Source organism: Papio anubis, chromosome 8 (genome assembly GCF_008728515.1).
Source record: "Papio anubis isolate 15944 chromosome 8, Panubis1.0, whole genome shotgun sequence".
NCBI lineage: Eukaryota > Metazoa > Chordata > Mammalia > Primates > Cercopithecidae > Papio > Papio anubis.
Genome location: NC_044983.1, coordinates 6,816,611 through 6,836,272, shown reverse-complemented (window position 1 = coordinate 6,836,272; position 19,662 = coordinate 6,816,611). Strand labels below are relative to the sequence as shown.

At 46.5% G+C, this 19,662-nt stretch overlaps 1 protein-coding gene and 1 long non-coding RNA gene across 3 annotated transcripts in view; one reads left to right on the top strand and one right to left on the bottom strand.

Moving 5' to 3' along the window:
• LOC103886597 overlaps positions 1-19,662 on the top strand; it is a 58,723-nt gene that overhangs the window by 25,005 nt on the left and 14,056 nt on the right. Inside the window, exon 3 of one of the 2 annotated variants that reach the window (XR_650333.4) lies at positions 2,648-3,183. The exons of the other annotated variant lie outside the window; for it this stretch is intronic. This is a non-coding gene — a long non-coding RNA (uncharacterized LOC103886597). Of the gene's footprint in view, positions 1-2,647; positions 3,184-19,662 lie in introns of those variants that run through there. 2 annotated transcript variants of the gene reach the window in all.
• On the bottom strand, positions 5,653-13,650 carry DEFB1 (defensin beta 1). Its single transcript, XM_003902391.3, has 2 exons — positions 13,467-13,650; positions 5,653-5,887 (listed from the first exon to the last, which is right to left on the bottom strand). Exons 1-2 carry the CDS (start codon positions 13,525-13,527, stop codon positions 5,742-5,744), a joined length of 207 nt encoding a protein of 68 aa, XP_003902440.1. The 5' UTR covers positions 13,528-13,650; the 3' UTR covers positions 5,653-5,741.

Sequence of the window (19,662 nt, the reverse complement as noted above, 5' to 3'; positions counted from 1 at the left end):
ACAGAGAGCCATGCCCAGAGCCGAAGGAAAGTGAGAGCTGGAGTGCTGCCTGGGAAAGGCCCAGAGGGGAGGAGCTCTTAGCCAAGGAGGTGAAATGGGATGTGAGGTTTATGGGATTCAAGACACCAGGAGAAAGTTAAGCTTTGGCCAGTAGGGCTCCATAGGGAGCTACAGTGATCACTGTGGTGACTGCTGCCTTGAACAAATGGTAGGCAACTTCTCTAAAGGTGGGAGTTGAGCTTATCTAGCCAGGTATATTAGCCAGTATGTGAAAGCCAGCTGAAAGTTCAATGTATTTATAGTTGCAGTGTGTGTTTCTAAACCAAGTCTACCGTGCCCAGCAAAGTGACATCAGAGACTTTAGACAGAATACCCCACAGGCGTGGGGTGGGGAGGGAGCAGCGCTGGCACCAAGTGTGGATGTTTAGTGTGTGCTGAGAGTAAGTGGGGCTCTTCCTGGGGGGCTGCGGGGGCAGCAGAAAAAGCTATCTTTAGAGTCCCTTACAGGAGACCTGTTTTTGTGACTTGTCTGAAAAAGGTCAGTCAGGTCAGACATGACTAAGCCCAGGGGCAATCATTTCGACAAGTGTTCCCGCTTGTGCTTATCAGTAACCTGGGTTTTAGAAAACAGCAAAACAAAACTGAAACAAAAACAAAAACAGAAACCCAATTAAGCAAGACCCTTTACTTACCTTCTGTAGGTGTCTGGTCTCTGCGGGTAGAGTGAGTCTGGGGAGTGCGGGGGAGCAGTGATGACACCTCTCTGCATGCCCGGTCTGACGTCAGCTACAATAATCAAACATGGGCCGGGCACGGAGGCTCGCACCTGTAATCCCTGCACTTTGGGAGTCCGAGGAAGGTGGATCACAAGGTGAAGAGATCGAGACCATCCTGGCCAACATGGTGAAACCCTGTCTCTACTAAAAATACAAAAATTAGCTGGGTGTGGTGACACATGCATGTTGATCCCAGCTACTCGGGAGGCTGAGGCAGGAGAATTGCGTGAACCTGGGAGGCGGAGCTTGCAGTGAGCTGAGATCGTGCCACTGCCCTCCAGCCTGGTGACAGAGTGAGACTCCATTTCAAAAAATAAATAAATAATAATTATAATAAAACTCACAGCAGGACCCCTGGCTAGCTGGGGAGGGGACCTGTGTGGGCGTGTGTTCCTGGGGCCAGCCTAGGAGAAAGTGCTTTTCCTGGGTGTGTGCCCAGGTCACCTGGCTGTAGGACATGCTTCAAGGAATGGGTCTGCCAGGTCACAGTGTTCCTGGAGCAAACTGAGGGTCTGTGCTATTTCTTGTGGCCCAGTAATGAGATACAGATGAACTGGGGAGGAAGAGAGTTTTTATTTCTGTAACCAGTTACAGGGAGAAGGCCTGGAAATGATAACCAGACCAACTCAAAATTACAGTTTTCCAGAGCTTCTATACCTTCTAAACTATATGTCTACGTGTTAAGTGTGCATTCATCTAAAGACATAAGTCATTAACTTCTTTTAATCTATAACTAAGGTCTCAGTCCTGAAGACCTTCTTCTGGATCCTCAGTAAGTTTACTTAATCTAAATGGGTCTTGGTGCTGGGGTGATTACCCTTATCTTGTCTCCTGATGAATCAAAAGTTTGGGGAGTTCCTTTAGACCTCAACAAACTTGTCTGTGGAAGCCTGGGGAGTTTATTCAGACCCCCAATAAAACTTGTTTAAACTTAATGGCCCTGTTAAGAATTCCTTCATCATCTTGTCATGCTTCAAGGCCCAGGAAAAGCCTAGGGAAAACCTTTGGTGGGCTCTTTGTTACAGTCCAGCCTTTTTATAAGGGCACTGGCTCAATCAGCTTTTAATGTTTAACGTAGACAGTCAGTGCTGGGACAGTTGTAACGCAGGCCTACATTAGTGAGACCTGGCCTGCCACAACAGGACAGCGAGGGAGGCAGGGGAGAATCAGGGAAGGTGAGGCTGAGGTCGAGGGTCAGTCCCCAGCCCCATGGTGGACCTCTGGTCCTCCTGCACCTGGGTGAGCTCCGGCGAGAGCCATGTGGCTTTCCTCTAGAGAAGAGGCTGTCTCCCATCCTATTATGGGAGCCTCCTCCTCCTCTTCCAGGTCTTGTGGATAATGGCCAGCAGGGTGATCCCCAGTGAGCACCAGTGTATTTGCCTGTCAACAAGGGAACAAGTGAATCAAGTTCCTGTGTGGTTCACGGAGGGGGAAGATCAGGTTTCACTTGTCGGGAATGGCTGGTGTGTACACTGGGAGAATATGCTAGTGAACATGGAGGGCTGTACCCTGTCCAGGTGGCAACAGGGCCTGTAGTCTGCACACATTTGGTTAAAACATTCTACACCACTCATTTTTCAAAAAGGAGTCTTCCTTTAGGTGGATGAGGCACTGTCAGAGGGAGTCACTCTGAGTTCTGAGTCACTGTTCAGTCCGGGCTGGTTGGAAGCAGTTGGGTTGAATCTCAGCATTCAGGTTTGACATGTTCTGGGCAAGGACTCCTCTAAATGGAAACTTTTCCCTTTCCATTCCTTAAGGATGTGAAGCACCCAGCAGCCTTTCCTGAGGCAGTGTCTTCTGTGCATAGCATCTCCTAGGGCCATTCTAAAACACCCCTCCATGGATCTTAAAGCACCCCCTTTTTCCCTTAGGAGGGGGAGTTCTGCAGCTCCTTAATCTGAAGCCAGAAGAGAGAAGAGAGAACTCCAGGCTGCCCCCATGGTGAACAGGCTGGGCCCAGCATTGTGTGGTCCTTAAAGACGACCATGGTAGATGAGATGAAGCTATCAGGGCACTGTGTGTACAGAAACAGCAGGAATCAAAATGGTATATACTCAATGAGTGCAATGCTAAAAAAAAAGTTTATATGCCTACTCGGATTGGGGAAGTATACTGGGAAAAACAGGCCAATAGTAGATTTGATTGGGAGACTAGTGTTTTGAGCACCTTTTGTTAAGCACTGTTTTGTATTTTGACTGATTGTGACAACAGTGTACTTTTCTGCTGATATTTGTGGGTTCTCAGGCTTCCGTGGTGTAAAACAACCTTGATCAAAATGTGAATGGTTCAAGAAGTTAGTGAATCAGCTTTCAGGCCTGTCTGGAACAGAACAAAGGGGCACCCACTCAACAGCTCACTAAATTTCTTTTAAAAACCTGTTGTCTTCCAATATTTGGGACTAATAATAAAAAAGCCTCAGGTAGCTTTTGTTCATAAATTACCATCAGTCTGTGATCTCACAGAGGAGATAAAGGCAGGGGAATAGGTATTTCTCCCAAGCCTTTTATTGTGATGATTTTAAAAACTATTATTTTTCAATATTTTGGATACTTCATGTATTTTCAGAAGAAAGCAGCCATGAACAAGTGTATGTATATTGAGAGTTAACGAGAAAAATCCATTTTCATGGAAGTTCTCATTCTAAACATTGGACAGAATCAGTTCTATCCCCTAAACCAGAGGTTGGAAAACGATGACCTGTGGCTGAATCTGGCTTGCTGCCTGTTCTTTCGAACACAGTTTTATCGAAGCACAGCCACTCCCATTTACTTACGTGTCAGGCAAGGATTCTTTCACTTTGCACTGGCAGAGTTGAGTACTTGCGACAGATGGGATATGACTCACAGAATTGAAATATTTATTATCTGGCCCCTTAGAAATATTTGCCAACCCATGTGCTGAGCCACTGACATCGCCATCTAATCCCATGTGGCAACCACTGGCGGTAGATTTGCGGTTTAAACTCTTCCTGGCCACTAATCTGGGTCCATTGATACAGGAAGACTGGTTTGTTTTTGTTTTTGTTTTAGGCAGAGTCTTGCTCTGTCGCCCAGGCTGGAGTGGAGTGCAATGGCACAATTGTGGCTCACTGCAACCTCTGCCACCCGGGATCAAACAATTCTCCTGCCTCAGCCTCCCAAGTAGATGGGATTATAGGCGCCCGCCACCACAACTGGCTATTTTTTTTTTTTTTTTTCCAGTAGAGACAGGGTTTCGCCATGTTGGCCAGGCTGGTCTTGAACCGCTGACCTCAGGTGATCCACCCTCCTCGGCCTCCCAAAATGCTGGGATTACAGTTGTGAGCCACCACACCTGGCCGGGAAGACAGTTCAATACAGGGGCCAAACAAGGCCACATGCTGGCTGTTTTGTCTCTTTTCCGTCTTTCTTTTTCATCATGGCATTAGTTTCTTGGAGACACGAGGTTATTTTTACTGTAGAATGTCTCACACTCTGGACTTGACAGATTGCTTCCTGTGCTGTTGTTTCGCTTATTTCCGGAAGTCCTGTGTTTTCCGTAAACCAGTAGTTAGATCTAGAAACTCAATTCGTTGCAGGTTCCATTTCTTTGGGCAAGAATAGTTCATGCCTGGTAATGTGTAATTCTTATTACATCACAACAGGAAACCCATTAATGTCTGGTTGTCTCAGTTTTAGGGAGGGTAAGAGTGATGATCAAGTATGCCCTTAACCCTCGCTTATCAAATTCCCTGCCAAGCTTTTCACCAAATGGTTCTAAAACAGTCCATTGATGGTTGCTTTAGACCTATAATTTCATTCAGGGTTGCAATATGGTGATTTTATTATTCTATCATCCCTTCTTCATTTATTAGTTGGGGAAATTCTATGAAGAAGATATTTCCTTAACTATTGTTCACCCTAAAACACAGTTTGTGCTGAAAATGCAGAAGAAATTTCTGGAGTGATAAGTTGGTGCTGTAGCAAGCTCTAATTATAAATGAAACTATTTAATTGTCATTATGAACTCATGGATGTTTATATACTTGTGTGCGTCCATCAGTTGTCATCATTAGTTGCTGCAATTAGGAAAAATGTCCCTCTGTGGCCAGTGGGCTCCGCTTCAGTTTGGAGCTGGTGTTCTTTTGGTGTGACCCCTCAGTCTTTGAGAGGTCTTCTTTCTAGCACAACAAAATGACCCAGCTTCTCTTGTACATCTTATGCTCCAGACTTGGAGGCTGCCATTTCTCCAAGTAGTCCTGGAGATTCTCAAATGCTAAAGTTAACCAACACACTGCCCTAAGACCAGAAAGGAGAAAAATGGAAGTTCTGGGTTCTAATGGACTATTTCACTGAGCAGACTGCTAAGACCTCTGAATTATGTGGACACTGAGAATCAGTCACGTGTTGGGACCGGCGTGGTGGCTCATGCCTGTAATCCCAGCACTTTTGCATTTTGGGAGGCCAAGGCGGGTGGATCACCTGTGGTTAGGAGTTTGAGACCAGCCTGGCCGACATGGTGAAACCCTGTCTTTACTAAAAACAAAAATAAACCCCCCAAATTAGCCGAGTGTGGTGGCAGGCACCTCTAATCCCAGCTACTTGGGAGGCTGAGGCAGGAGAGCCGTTTGAGCCTGGGAGGCAGAGGTTGCAGTGAGCTGAGATTGTGCCACTGCACTTTAGCCTGGGTGGCAAGAGTGAAACACCATCTCAACAACAACAACAAAAAGAATCAGTCACGTGTTGGTTTGTGGATCAAACACAGTGGAGGTGACATCACTCAAGCCTAGGTCATCATTCCGCTGTTCCCGGCAGGCTTTTTGGTTCGACCTGTCACACGTACCAACCCATGCACCCTAACCCCCTGCTTCTTTACCTCTTCCAATTGAGACACAAAATTCATTTTGGCCCAAAGGAGGTATACTTCAAAAACAATTTTCCTTTATTAAAAGAATGCTTATAAAAAGTCCATTTCACTTCTGCGTCCTTTCTTCTGGTCACTCCCAGCTCACTTGCAGCACTTGGCCTTCCCGTGGTAACAGGTGCCTTGAATTCTGGTATAGATTGGGCAGGCGGAATAGAGACATTGCCCTCCACTCCTGACGCAGTTGTAATGGTCAGATCTGTGGCCAAGACCTGTGAGAAAGTTATCGCCTGTAAGGAGGGAACACAGACACTTCAGACTCATGGCTTGTAGCTGCAATGATTTGAGAACATCTCGTGAAAGCAGAACAAATAACTCTGCAAAACACTGGGGAGTCTTCTCTTCCAGAAATTTGCACATGATTGATCTTTGGGGCTACTCATGAAATGAGGTGTCTGAAGAGCTTACTCAGTAGGGGGTTATGCCAGCTGTGGCCAAATACAGGCCAAAGAACCAACAGTGGGGTTCTGAGTGGGGTTTTCTTATGCTGAGAGATTTTAGATGCGCAGAGAATTCAAGTTGCTTTCCAAATAAGTTTTCCACCTTGTCTCACCACACCCCAAACTCACATCCTGTGTTTTAGAAATGTGGAAGCAGGTGCCACTCTTCAAACACAGCCTAAACTTCCCTCCTTCCATGCCTTCAGTTACACTGTTCCCTCTGCATTGAATCCCAGCTCCCCCACTTCCTACATCACTATTTCAGCTGAAATTGAGGATCCTTTCACGTCAGGCTGAAATTATGGTTACTCTCTAAAGCTTTCATAGTTTTTTTCCTACTCGGAATTTATTTTGCCCTTCTCCCAGTATCCCAGATCTCATAAATAGAGACAGTACTCTGGACTAGGTTTCTATTCCATGCAACAGGGAACAGTCGCCTGTGATATTCCTGGCCAGGGACCAGCAGGCCATCATTTTGCATGCCTTCATTGGTAGGCGTTTTGGACTGAACTGTGTCCCCTAGGAAAAAAATTCCTGTGTTGAAGCCCTAGCCAGTGCCTTAGAAGGTGATTGTATTTGGAGAGAGAAACTTTAAAGAGATGATTCAAGATAAACACAGTCATTGGGGTGTGCTCTGATCCATACAACTTGCATCCTTATAAGAAGAGATTGGGACAGACACACACAGAGGAAGGACCATGTGAGGACCCAGGGAGGAGGTGGCTGTCTCCCAGCCAGAGAGAGAGACCTGAGAAGAAGCCAACCCTGCTGGCACCTTGATCTCAGAATTCCAGCCTCCAGGACTGCGAGGAAATACATTTCTGTTGTAAAACTGCCCAATCTGTTTATGGGTGGTTTAAACCATAAACCTGGTAGGCTGAGCAGACTAATACAAGAGGCCATCGTCACCCTAGGAGACAATACATTCCAATGTCGCAGATCTCTGTTGGAAAGATGGCTTTCACACCGATGGAAATTGTCCCATCAGTAACTTCCATCCAGCCGCTATTTTTCTGCTTTTGCAGTAATTCCACTTTTCTTTTTTTTTGAGATGGAGTCTCACTCTGTCACCCAGGCTGGAGTTCAATGGCACGATCTTGGCTCACTGCAAGCGCCACCTCCCAGGTTCACACCATTCTCCTGCCTCAGCTTCCCGAGTAGCTGGGACTACAGGCACCTGCCACCGTGCCCGGCTAATTTTTTGTATTTTTAGTAGAGACGGGAGGTCTCCACCGTGTTAGCCAGGAGGTCTCTGACCTCATGATCCACTCGCCTTGGCCTCCCAAAGTGCTGGGATTACAGGCGTGAGCCACTGCGCCCGGCCAGTAATTCCACTTTTGAAAAACTCTTCTCATTGTCCTCAATGCCTGGTTTCTGGGCTCTTCCCAAACCTCTTCACTCTCCTGTGGATGTGTTTAAGTTGGCCAATAGACTTCCCAATGTTCGAAACCTGGTATCAATACAGAGTTCCTTCAATGTGTCCCACCAACTAAGGCCAAAAAAGGCTTCATTTCTCTCATTTTGTTCACTACAAAGCAGCACTGACCAATATGGCTGCCACATGGTCCCTGTGGCTGTTCTCACTGAGGTTAATTGAAATCACCCTGTCCGCATTGCAAGTACTCACGAGCCCTATGTGGCTAATGGGTGCTGCATTCATTGAACAGCAGATATAGAGTCTTTTTACCACCGCAAAACGTGCTATTGAACTTGATTTCAATAGAAGGGACCCTGTGTTGATACCAGGCTTCAAATGCTGGGAAGTCTATTGGCCAACTTCAACACATCCATAGGAGAGTGAAGAGGTTTGAGAAGGGCCCGGAAACCAGGCATTGAGGACAATGAGAAAAGAAGAATTTTTTTTGTGTTGCTGTGGAGATGGAAGAGAACTGACACTCCGGTTCTCCCATCCCATTACTCAGGGAGGCGTCTTGGGCCAAGGCCACTCATTTGTTCACACAAAACACAGTCTCTTGATTGCCAGCTTATATTCTTTTTCTCTGATTGATTCCTAATGATGCTGTCTGGGATTGTACTACGTTTTAATAATCTCGCCACAATGTTGGCCTCAAGTAAGATCATGACCATCTAGACTCTGCCAAAGTCTCCACTTACTGCTTTAGTCTCCCTGTACTGGAGGCTCTCTGCTGGAAAGATACTTAGAGGATGCCTACTCCAACCCACACTGCAAGATGGAACCTCTCCAAGTGATTATCTGTTTAGAGAGCTCAGTTGAGCATATAAATTTGAAAGCACTTTGAAATTGTGAAGGTCCTTGTTCTTGATTGTTCCTCTCAGTAATCAAATTGTTGGGTATATACATGCTGAGTAAGCAGAGGAGGCCCAAATTTAATATGGGTGTAGCTTTTTAGAGCCAAGATGGACTTCAGAGCTCAATTAATTCAACCTGTCTGTGATCCTCTCCCCAGATGAAGCAACAAGGTTCAGTGATGTCTCCAGAGCATGTAGCTGGTCAAAGACCAACCCCAGACCAGAATGGATGCCTCTTGACCTCACTTCAGTTCTCATTTCACTTCACCACACTGCTGCTTGACTGTGGTGTCATGGTGCATAACCAGAACTAATTTCAGGACTAACCTTCCAGGATATAGTACATTATGGGATACAAAAGGAATTGCAGCAAAATTAGTGTCAGGGTACTTTGGTTACATTTTGTGTTCCACAACTAATCTACTGTGTGATCTTTTGCAAATCACTCAACATTTCTAGGCCCCCAGCTTCTCAAATTTAAAATAGAGGAGACTATGCAGCCATAAAAAAGAATGGAAGCATGTCCTTTGCAGCAACACGGATGCAGCTGGAGGCCAATATCCTAAGCAAATTAACACAGGAAAAGAAAGCCAAATATCACATGTTCTCAGTTATAAGTGGGGGCTAAACACTGAGACACTGGGGGCTACCAGAGGGGAAGGGAGGGAGGGGAGTGAGGAAAACTAGCTGTGGGGTACTATGCTCATTACCTGGGTGACAAGATCATATTCCAAGCCTCAGCATCTGAGTGGGTCTGGGGTGGGGCTGATACTTAGCATTTTAAAACAAGCTCCCAGGTGACACTGAAGCTTCTGGTCCAGAGGCCATACTTTTAGAACCTTTGGTCTGGAATATTGAAGTTCCTTCCTGCTGGAGCAGTCTATGCTACTTTCAGTCTAGGGGCCTTTTTTTTCTTTTTTTTTTTTGAGACGGAGTCTCGCTCTGTCACCCAGGCTGGAGTGCAGTGGCTGGATCTCAGCTCACTGCAAGCTCCGCCTCCTGGGTTTACGCCATTCTCCTGCCTCAGCCACCCGAGTAGCTGGGACTGCAGGCGCCTGCCACCTCGCCCGGCTAGTTTTTTGTATTTTTTAGTAGAGACAGGGTTTCACGGGGTTAGCCAGGATGGTCTCGATCTCCTGACCTTGTGATCCGCCCGTCTCGGCCTCCCAAAGTGCTGGGATTACAGGCTTGAGCCACCGCGCCCGGCCTCTAGGGGCCTTTTAAAAGCACTTGCCTTTACCATTTTTTTCATGACGTTTGCCTTCCCCCATGTGTTAGATTTCACTGTGCATGTGTCTGTTTCTGTTACATGCTTCTTAAGATATGTTTGTGTAATCTAAAGGCTTCTGAAGGTTTTTGTTTTCCAATAATTGTGGACCAGGCAGCCCAAAAAGAACAGCTAGAATATCACACACACACACACACACACACACACACACACACACACACGTGCACTTTGTAGGGATCAGAGAACCAGCAGTAAAGAATTACTAGGTCAAGATTTGAGAGAAAGACAGAAACAAAAGCAGGAACATCACATCCTACCGACATAAAAAAGGTTATTATGAAGGCACAAAACATTTTGAAATAAAGAAGACCGAAATGAGTGGACATGCTCTGTTTAAACATTTGAAGATTACTTTTTTAAAAAATTAATCTTCTGGTTCAACCAAATACCATGGGAATCCCCAGAGGTTCTAATTTGACAAGCTGATTCTGAATTTTATTTGGAAATTCAAAGGGCCAAGAATAGCCAAGACACATTTGGAAAAAGGTGGGAGTTCTTGCTTCACTGTATTTCAAGACTAATTATAGAGCCACTGTAAGTAAGGCAGCGTGCTGATGGCACAAGGACAGAAAAATGTCCAAATGGAATGAGATAAAGAGTATAGAAAGAGGCTCATGCCTACGTGGAGAATTGATGTAGAATAGTAGTGGCTCAGCAGAACAGTGGGGAAAAATAGTCTTATCAACAGTTGGTTCTGGGCTGGGCATGTAGGCTCATGGCTGTAATCCCAGCACTTTGGGAGGCAGAGGCGGGCAGATAACTTGAGGTCAGGTGTGTGAGACCAGCCTGGCCAGCATGGTGAAACCTGGTCTCTACTAAAAATACAGAAATTAGCCAGGTTTGGTGGCGGACACCTATAATCCCAGCTACTCGGGAGGCTGAGGCAGGAAAATCGCTTGAACCCGGAAGGCAGAGGTTGCAGTTACCCAAGATCGCGCCACTGCACTCCAGCCTGGGTGACAGAGCGAGATCCAGTCTCAAAAAAAAATAGTTGGTTCTGGACAATCAGATATTCATATTGGGTAAAAAAAAAAAAAAAGAAAAAAAACTTGACCCTTACTTCATACTGAAGACACACACACGCACGCGCGCGCGCGCACACACACACACACACACCCCATTGCCAGATGGATTATAAGCCTAAATGTAAAAAGAAAAAAGATAAGCTTTTAGAAGACAGTACTGGGGACTATCTTCATGTCTTTGATGTAAAAAAAGTCTTCTTAAACAAGATCCAAAATGCAGTAACCTTAGGGACAAAGACATGACACATTCGACTACATTGAAATCATGATGAAAGCCTCTGTTCCAGGAAAGTTTCCACTAAGAGAGTGAAAAATCAAAACGCAAAGCAAGAGAAGATATTTGTAATGTACATAATTGACAAAAGACTTGCATACAAAATACATAAAGAACTACAGACAGTAAGAAAAGACAGATAATCTGATAGAAAACATGGGCAAAAGACAAACAGGCATTTTACAAAAAATAACTCAGTTGCCCGTAACTATATTTAAAAGGGTCCAACTTTTATTTATCAGGGAAACACAACTTATTATTTATCAGGGAACTGCAAATTAAAACTCCAATGAGCTATTGCTACACTCACCAGGTGGCTAAAATTGAAAAATAATTAATGTTATCAAATGTTGGCAAGGATACAGAGCAAGAGGAACTCCTATTCACTGCTTGTGGGAGTGCAAATTGGTGTAAACAATTTTGGAAAACAGTTTGGCATTGTCCAATGCAATTGAATATATGCATATCTTACGATCCAGTAATGCAACTTTTCAGCATGTAGGAATAGAGGCATAAGGGGCACCTACTGGCCAATAGAAATGTGTGCACAAACCAAGTTGTACTATTCAACCTGAATATTAGTGTGGTAAAAGTATAAAGAATATGAAAAGTTATCACCATAAAAGTCAAGTGAGTGATTATTCTTGGGGGAAGGAGGGAGTTGTGACTGGAAAGGCTCAGGAATAGCTTCTCATAATTCAATTTAGATATAATAGACTGAAAACACAAATTCTTTATGTTAACAAAGTGCCTTTCAAACTCTTTTGAGTTTGGATTGAACCAGAAATTTCTCACTGCTACTCAGTAAAAACATATGCACACACCCCAAACTGAAATATGGGTGTAATTAAACAGCATCTACTTTTACTACATGGCACAAAGTAATATTTTCTATTCTTTTTAAAAAAACATGGGCCCAGCACGGTGGCTCACACCTATACTCCCAGCACTTTGGGAGGCTGAGGCGGGCAGATCATGAGGTCAGGAGTTCAAGACCAGCACGACCAACATGGTGAAACCCCATCTCTACTAAAAAATACAAAAATTAGCTGGGCGTGGTGGCGGGCACCTGTAATCCCAGCTACTCAGGAGGCTGAGGCAGGAGAATTGCTTGAACCCGGGAGGCGGAGGTTGCAGTGAGCTGAGATTGTGCCACTGCACTCCAGCCTGGGCGACAGAGCGAGACTGTCTCAAAACCAAACCAAACCAAAACAAAACAAGAAAAAAAAAAAAACATGGTAGGCTTGGTGGGGTGGCTCATGCTTATAATCCCAGAACTTTGGCAGTCTGAAGTAGGAGGATCGCTTCAGCTCAGGAGTTTGAGACCAGCCTGGGCAACACAGTAAGACCTTATCTCTACCAAAAAATAAAAATAAAAAAATTAGCCAGCTGTGGTGGTGCATGCCTGTAGTTGCAGTTTCTTGGGAGGCTGAGGTAGGAGGATGGCTTGAGCTCGGGAGGCAGAGGCTACAGTGAGGCGAGATCAAACCACTGCACTCCCACCTGGGTGACAGAGTGAGACCCTGTCTCAAAACAAACAAACAAACAAAACAAAACCAAAAAACCAGAAATCAAAAACCAAAAAAACACGTGGCAGCAACAGGCGGCATGAAATTTCTGCATTTAGAATGCTTTTGTACTCAGCTTTCAGATGGAAAAACTGAGGCATAATTGGAGTAAATTAAGCCTATCTGTTGGATAAAGTGATGGCCTAGAGAAACTTACAATAAGATCTTACAGAGGCTTTCCAAACTGGAGCGCTTTTAGGGTCATCCGTCCCAGCCCCTCATTCTGCAGATGAATAAACCAAGGCTCAGCACCATGTGACTTGTGTGAGCGAGGGATAGGGCTGGGATAAAACATGTCCCCGATTCCTCCTGCAGCGTCCCACCATCATGTCAGGGTCATGGCTGCTTTGGCCCAGAGAAGCTGACATCCACCTGGCTCACAGGAAGCCCCCTCCTATTGACTGGGGAGACCCCTAGCCTGGGGAACGTGGATGCATTTCTCAGGTGAGGGAGAGGACTGCCTGTACACGAGGTGAGTCCAAGGCACCGGCTGAGCTGGCCTGATGGGTGGGGCAGGAGCACCTCACCTGTACTAGGGCACCCCAGGAGGCTGCACCCAGTGACCTGGGCAGAGGATGGGGCCGGCCCTTCTCTCTGCACAGGAAGCTGGCCTTTCAGTGTGGGGAGCCGTCTTGCAGGGGGAGCAGCAATCTCATCTACATAGAATGCTGTCTACATGTCCAGGACAAGGATGCAGGCAGCTGCCTGTGACAAGCTCCATAACCCTGCCATGCTCACTCCTTGGCTTCTCACAGACCCTGAAGGCTTGGCAGGGCTTGCCTGCTGCCTTCTGCCAACCGCAGGCCACTCAACCACAGGATGCTTTCCTGCTGCTTGTCCCTCCTCCCTTGGGACACGGAAGCAGCCATCTATCTCATGGTCACATCATCCCCAGTGTCCCCAGTCCTGGGGATGGGGAACTCTAGCAGGTACCAGAGCTTACCTGAGGCCATCTCAGACAAGAGTAAGCAGAGAGTAAACAGCAGAAGGTAGGAAGTTCTCATGGCGCCTGGCAGGCAGCACCCAGGATTTCAGGAACGGAGGAGTGGCTCCTTTGGAGGCTGAGCTGACAGAGGCTTCCAGAGGCTGGAGTGTCGCTGTATTTATAGGACTGGTGGATTGCACAACCTCGTCGACGGAACTGAAGGGAGGTGCCACAATCAAGGGTGAACTTCTAATCGCTAACCCCTGGTGTCATTTGCCCTGAGCAGTCGGCAGTCACATGGCACGTTGTCTCCATCTGGCTGCCGCTGGATTTAGCTTTCAGCCTGGAGCCCTCCTGTTTGGTGCCAGCTCCTCCTGTTTGGTTTTCTAGGTTAGGCAGTTCTGATGGGGTTTCTGGAAAAGGCAGTTCACACTGGAATCCCTCCTTCTGGATCCCATGGTGGAGAGCCACAGGGAAGCTCTGAGCAGGGGGCCATCTGGCTCTAAGCTGGTGTTGGTCTCTTCCTGCAAGATAACCTCAAACTTCACCCTCTTCCCTTGCAAAAGCAGAGCTGGTTGTAATGAAGTTTCTTCTTCTGGCCAAGGCTACCTTCTCATTTCTCCCCTTGCGCAGAACACTGTCCTCGATGGACCAAACTTCCTCTTTTCCCTCTAGACATGTTCTTGGGACGTTTCCAAAGGGTAATCCTCAGAAAGTGAACCCCCAGTGTGGCCCTTGGAGGTCGAGGGTCTGGTCCAGCCTGGGCCCACCCTGCAGAGCTGCAACTGCCAGACTGGGATGCTCTTTGCGACTCTCCAAGTATCCCTCAGGTTTTCCTTGATTCTAAAGATTTAAGAAACATTTCATTTATCACTGATTTTCATTGTAATTCTGTGAGCAGCTTTCCTGATATCTCCGTGGCTTATTTTCAAGCAGCAGACGCTGGCTCTTGCTGACCAAGGAAGGGAAGAGTTTATTCGGAGGATATCAGGGTTGGTGGGGGGTGGTGGCGTTGCTGGAGAACCCAGCTTGAGGCTCAGTTTCCAGGAATGACATCCACCCTACATCGTCATGGTGGTCTGATGAGAACCCCATGCTGCAGCCACATGGCATGAGACACCCAGAGTGAACTGACCCTCAACCACTCCACCCCTGGCAGAACGCTGTTCTGCACCCAAACATGCACCTGCCATATACTCCCGCTGCACCCCTGCCAGAGAAAGACAGAGACCCAGAAAGATGGACAAACAGAAACAGAGACAGAGGAAGAGACAGAGACATGCAGAGAGACAGCAGAGAGACACAGAGAAACAGAGAGAGAGAAACAGAGACAGAGAGAGATGGAAATAGAGATAGAGATAGAAATAGATTGAGAGAGACAGAGACAGAGATGCGGTGGGATCCTGCAGCTAGCTCACGGAGGCAGTTCACAGAGGGTGTTTGGGAGAAACTTGGAAGAGGCTGAGCCATGCCTGACCTCAGAGCAGTGAGACTGTGGAAAGAGGAAAGAAAGAAGCGAAACACAGGTCTCCTTGCTGCTTCTGGGTGAGATGCGGTTCAGCCTCTTCCAAGTTCCTCCCAAACACCCTCTGTGAACTGCCTCAATGAGCTAGTTACAGGATTCCATCAGATCTGTTTCTGTCCCTTTCTTTCCGTCTTACTGAACCCACACTATGATTCTTTGACCAGGCCCTATTATCCTCATGTTAGAGAAGAAAAACACTGAGGTGCAGAAAATTGAAACCAATTGCCCCAGGTCACCCAGCCGGTAAATGGAAAACTAGTGTAATAGCCTGGAAAGCCTCGTTCCCTAGCCTCTGTGCTGACCGACTCCTGAGGAGGCTTCCGGGTGATTACACTGGGTGTGAGTTCAGTAAGATTGTGAAAGAAAAATATCTTGGGCTGCTTCAAGCTGGGAACTGCTCAGGGCCAATCTGCCTCTTTTTCTATTCAAGTCATCTTTTTGCTCACAGAGATACATGCGTATTTTAATTGCCTCTTTTGGAAAGACTTATCAGAAACTCAAAACAATGCAAGCGGTCAGGGCACAGTGGCTCATGTCTGTAATCCTAACACTCTGGGAGGCCGAGGCGGGCAGATCGTCTGAGGTTGGGAGTTCAAGACCAGCCTGGCCAGCATGGTGAAGCCCTGTCCTTACTAAAACTACAAAAATTAACTGGGTGTGGTAGCACATACCTGTAATCCCAGCTACTCGAGAGGCTGAGGCAGGAGAATTGCTTGAACCCGGGACATGTTGGTTGTAGTGAGCCGAGATTGCACCACTGCGCTCCAGTCTGGGTCACAAAACCGCACTCCGTCTCAAAAATAAAATAAGATAAAATAAAACAAAAAAAATGCAACCATCTGTCTCTCACATATCTGTGACCTGGAAGCCCCCAGTGTGGGGGGCCTTACTTTGAGCTGTCTCTGCCTTTCTGGACAGAACTAATGTACTTCTTACATATTGATTGATATCTCATGTCTCCCTAAAATGTGTAAAACCGAGCTGTGCCCCGACCACCTTGGGCACATGTTGTCAGGACCTCTTGAGGCTGTGTCACAGGCACATCCTCAACCTTGGCAAAATAAACTTTCTAAATTAAATGAGACCTGCCTCAAATTTTGGGGGTTTACAAGATAATAAAGTAAAAAATCTCAGATGCTGCTGGGCACCATGTGAGGTCCGATGGCGTCTGGAGATCCTGGGAGGGGAAGGAATCTAAACCCTGGAATCCTGATTTTCAGGACTGACGTTTTCTGCTCTGAACCTGAAAAACATTTTGCTTTATTTTTTAAATTTATTTTTATTTATTTATTTTTTTATTATACTTTAAGTTCTAGGGTACATGTGCACAACATGCAGGTTTGTTACATATGTATACATGTGCCATGTTGGTGTGCTGCACCCATTAACTCGTCATTTAGGTATATCTCCTAATGCTATCCCTTCCCCCACCCCATGACAGACCCCAGTGTATGATGTTACCCACCCTGTGTCCAAGTGTTCTCATTGTTCAATTCCCATCTATGAGTGAGAACATGCAGTATTTGGTTTCCTGTCTTTGCTGAGAATGATGGTTTCCAGCTTCGTCCATGTCCCTACAAAGGACACGAACTCATCCTTTTTTATGGCTGCATAGTATTCCATGGTGTATATGTGCCACATTTTCTTAATCCAGTCTATCATTAATGGACATTTGGGTTGACTACGAGTCTTTACTATTGTGAATAGTGCTGCAATAAACATACGTGTGTGTGTGTCTTTATAGCAGCATGATTTATAATCCTTTGGGTATATACCCAGTAATGGGATGGCTGGGTCAAATGGTATTTCTAGTTCTAGATCCTTGAGGAATTGCCACACTGTGTTCCACAATGGTTGAACTAGTTTACAGTCCCACCAACAGTGTAAAAGTGTTCCTATTTCTCCACATCCTCTACAGCACCTGTTGTTTCCTGATTTTTTAATGATTGCCATTCTAACTGGTGTGGATGGTATCTCATTGTGGTTTTTATTTGCATTTCTCTGATGGCCAGTGATGATGAGCATTTTTTCATGTGTCTGTTGGCTGCATAAATGTCTTCTTTTGAAAAGAAACACTTTGCTTTTTAAGGTTACGTTTTCAGGATTTCAAGCATCCTGTGATGGTGCTAGAAGAAGGTCATTTTAGTCCTAGTGTCGGGGGCATCATCCTGTTCCACTCATATCCATCAGCAGGGTGATGCTGGAGAGCAGAGTTCACTCCTGGGCTCTCTTGAGGAGTGAGACGTGGTAGTCAGCTCTGAAGGCGTGGAAGTCCAGGTGAGATCGTAAGGAGGCCAGGTCCCCATGCCATGTGCCCAGGAGAAACCACATGCAAACAGAATGCGGCATCTACTTTCACATAAATCATTGCAGTGAGACCGGCTAGAGTCCTGGCTTCATCACTCACAGTTGACAAAGGTGTGGCCTTTGTGGGTGGGTGCTGACGAAGGAGACTGATGGGGGATGTGGCGGCAGAAAGTGCACACGCCCTTGACAGCCCAGGGATGAGGCCACTGACCCACCTGTGATGAATGACAGTCTAACGGAGGAAATGACACCTGGGATGAGGTTGTAGAGCAGATGGGGGCCGAGTAGATGAAAGTGTGATGGGAGGACCATGGACATCTCAGGAGAGCAGGGACCAAGGCCTATATAGGAGGTGTGAGCGTGTGTGTGTGGTGTGCATTAAGGCTTGTGTGTGGTGTGCATTTAGGCTTCTATCTTTGTGTGCATGTGGTGCACATTTAGGCTTTTGCGTGTGTGCATTTAGGCTTTTGCGTGTGTGCATTTAGGCTTGTGTGTTTGTGTGTGTGCATTTAGTCTTTTGTGTGTTTGCATTTAGGCTTGTGTGTTTGTGTGTGTGCATTTAGGCTTTTGTGTGTGTGCATTTAGATTTGTGTGTGTGTGCATTTTGGCTTGTGTGTGTGTATGTGCATTTAGGTTTGTGTCTGGGCGTGTGTGTGCATTTAGGCTTTTGTGTGTGTGTGTGCATTTTGGCTTGCGTGTTTGTGTGCGTGTATTTAGGTTTTGTTGTGTGCATGCACTAGGCTTGTGTGTGTGTGAAGGGTGCACATTTAGGCTTTTGAGCAGCTTTGGTTTTCTTCTTAGGCAATAGGGAGACTTTGGGAGAGGAATTAAATGAACCTGTTGCCATTTTAGAACTAGTCTAATGTGGAGATGTCGAGGATGCATGGAGAGGGTGTGACCTTGGACTTGGGAAGACCCAGGAAGGGGCCTAGGAGCCATTAGGGTCTTACACAATATGGGGAAGGGGGAAGAAAGGAGACAGGAATTTGAGAGGAATTAAGCTAAAGTCAACCATCCTCCACTGGCAGATAGAAGGAGCTGAGTTTCTGCCCTGGATGGAAGGAGCTGGATTTCTGGCCCTGGATGGAAGGTGCTAGATTTCTAACCCTGGATGGGAGGAGCTGGATTTCTGACCCTGGATGGAAGGAGCTGGATTCTGACCCTGGGTGGAAGGAGCTGGATTTCTGGCCCTGGATGGAAGGAGCTGGATTTCTGACCCTGGATGGAAGGAGCTGGATTTCTGACCCTGGGTGGAAATAGCTGGATTTCTGACCCTGGATGGAAGGAGCTGGATTCTGACCCTGGATGGAAGGAGCTGGATTTCTGACCCTGGATGGAAGGAGCTGGATTTCTGACCCTGGGTGGAAATAGCTGGATTTCTGGCCCTGGATGGAAGGAGCTGGATTTCTGGCCCTGGATGGAAGGGGCTGGATTTCTGGCTCTCTGCATGCTGGTCTCTCCCTCCAGTCATCAGTGAAGGCTGACAGAGGGGAGGAGCCGAGTGGGATCTCAGCGATCTCCCCTCACTGGAGGGTTCAGGGTCTGGCATAGATAATCAGTGACTATTTTGGAAGAAATGAATAAACAGAAGAGTGTTGCTATGGATGGAACACATTCCCTGCTTGCATAAATACATGCAAGGATATTTAAGGAGGTAATTAGGCTAAATGAGGGCATAGGACCGGTGGCCTTCTAGTTAGAGGAAGAGACATCAGAGCTCTGGGACATGGCAAGAAGGCGTGATGCACAAACCAAGAAGTGGTCCTCACCAGGAACCGAATCAGCCTTCGTCTTCATCTTGAGCTTCCAGCCTCTGGAACCATGAGAAATAAACTTGCATTTACCCAGCCTGTGGCACATTGTTTTGGCAGCTGGTTAGACTTATGCAAGTGTTATCTGTATTCTTGGTGAACTCTTCATTTCTTCTAGGACATCAAAACTCCGGGGACTCCATTCCTAGCAGCACCCCAACCTCCTGTTACCCTCACCCCTATGGGGGCTTCCTCTTCAGGGAGGAACTTAAGGTTTTAAGTCATGGATGCTTTGTTTTGGTTTGAGACTGTGCAAGTTCCATAAGTGGTGAACACAATTCCTTATTCCCTTACCTGTGGTAGATTTTTTTTTTTTTTTTTTGAGACAGAGTCTCGCTCTGTAGCCCAGGCTGCAGTGCAGTGGTGCGATCTCAGCTCACTGCAACCTCTCTGCCTCCTAGGGTTCATGCCATTTCTCCTGCCTTGCTCTCCCAGTAGTCTGGGATCATGCGGCACCCACCACCACACCTCAAGCATTTTGTAGTTTTAGGAGATGGGGTTTCACCGTGTTAGCCAGGGTGGTCTTGATCTCTTGACCTTGTGATTCGTCTGCCTGAGCCTCCCAAAGTGC

What these genes read in the sequence shown, in the direction of transcription:
- DEFB1 (XM_003902391.3), bottom strand. Translation starts at nt 13,527, where the DNA reads ATGAGAACTTCCTACCTTCTGCTGTTTACTCTCTGCTTACTCTTGTCT. An exon ending in CTTGTCTGAGATGGCCTCAG is followed by an intron (nt 5,888 to 13,466) that starts GTAAGCTCTGGT and finishes CCCTCCTTACAG; the next exon opens with GCGATAACTTTCTCACAGGT.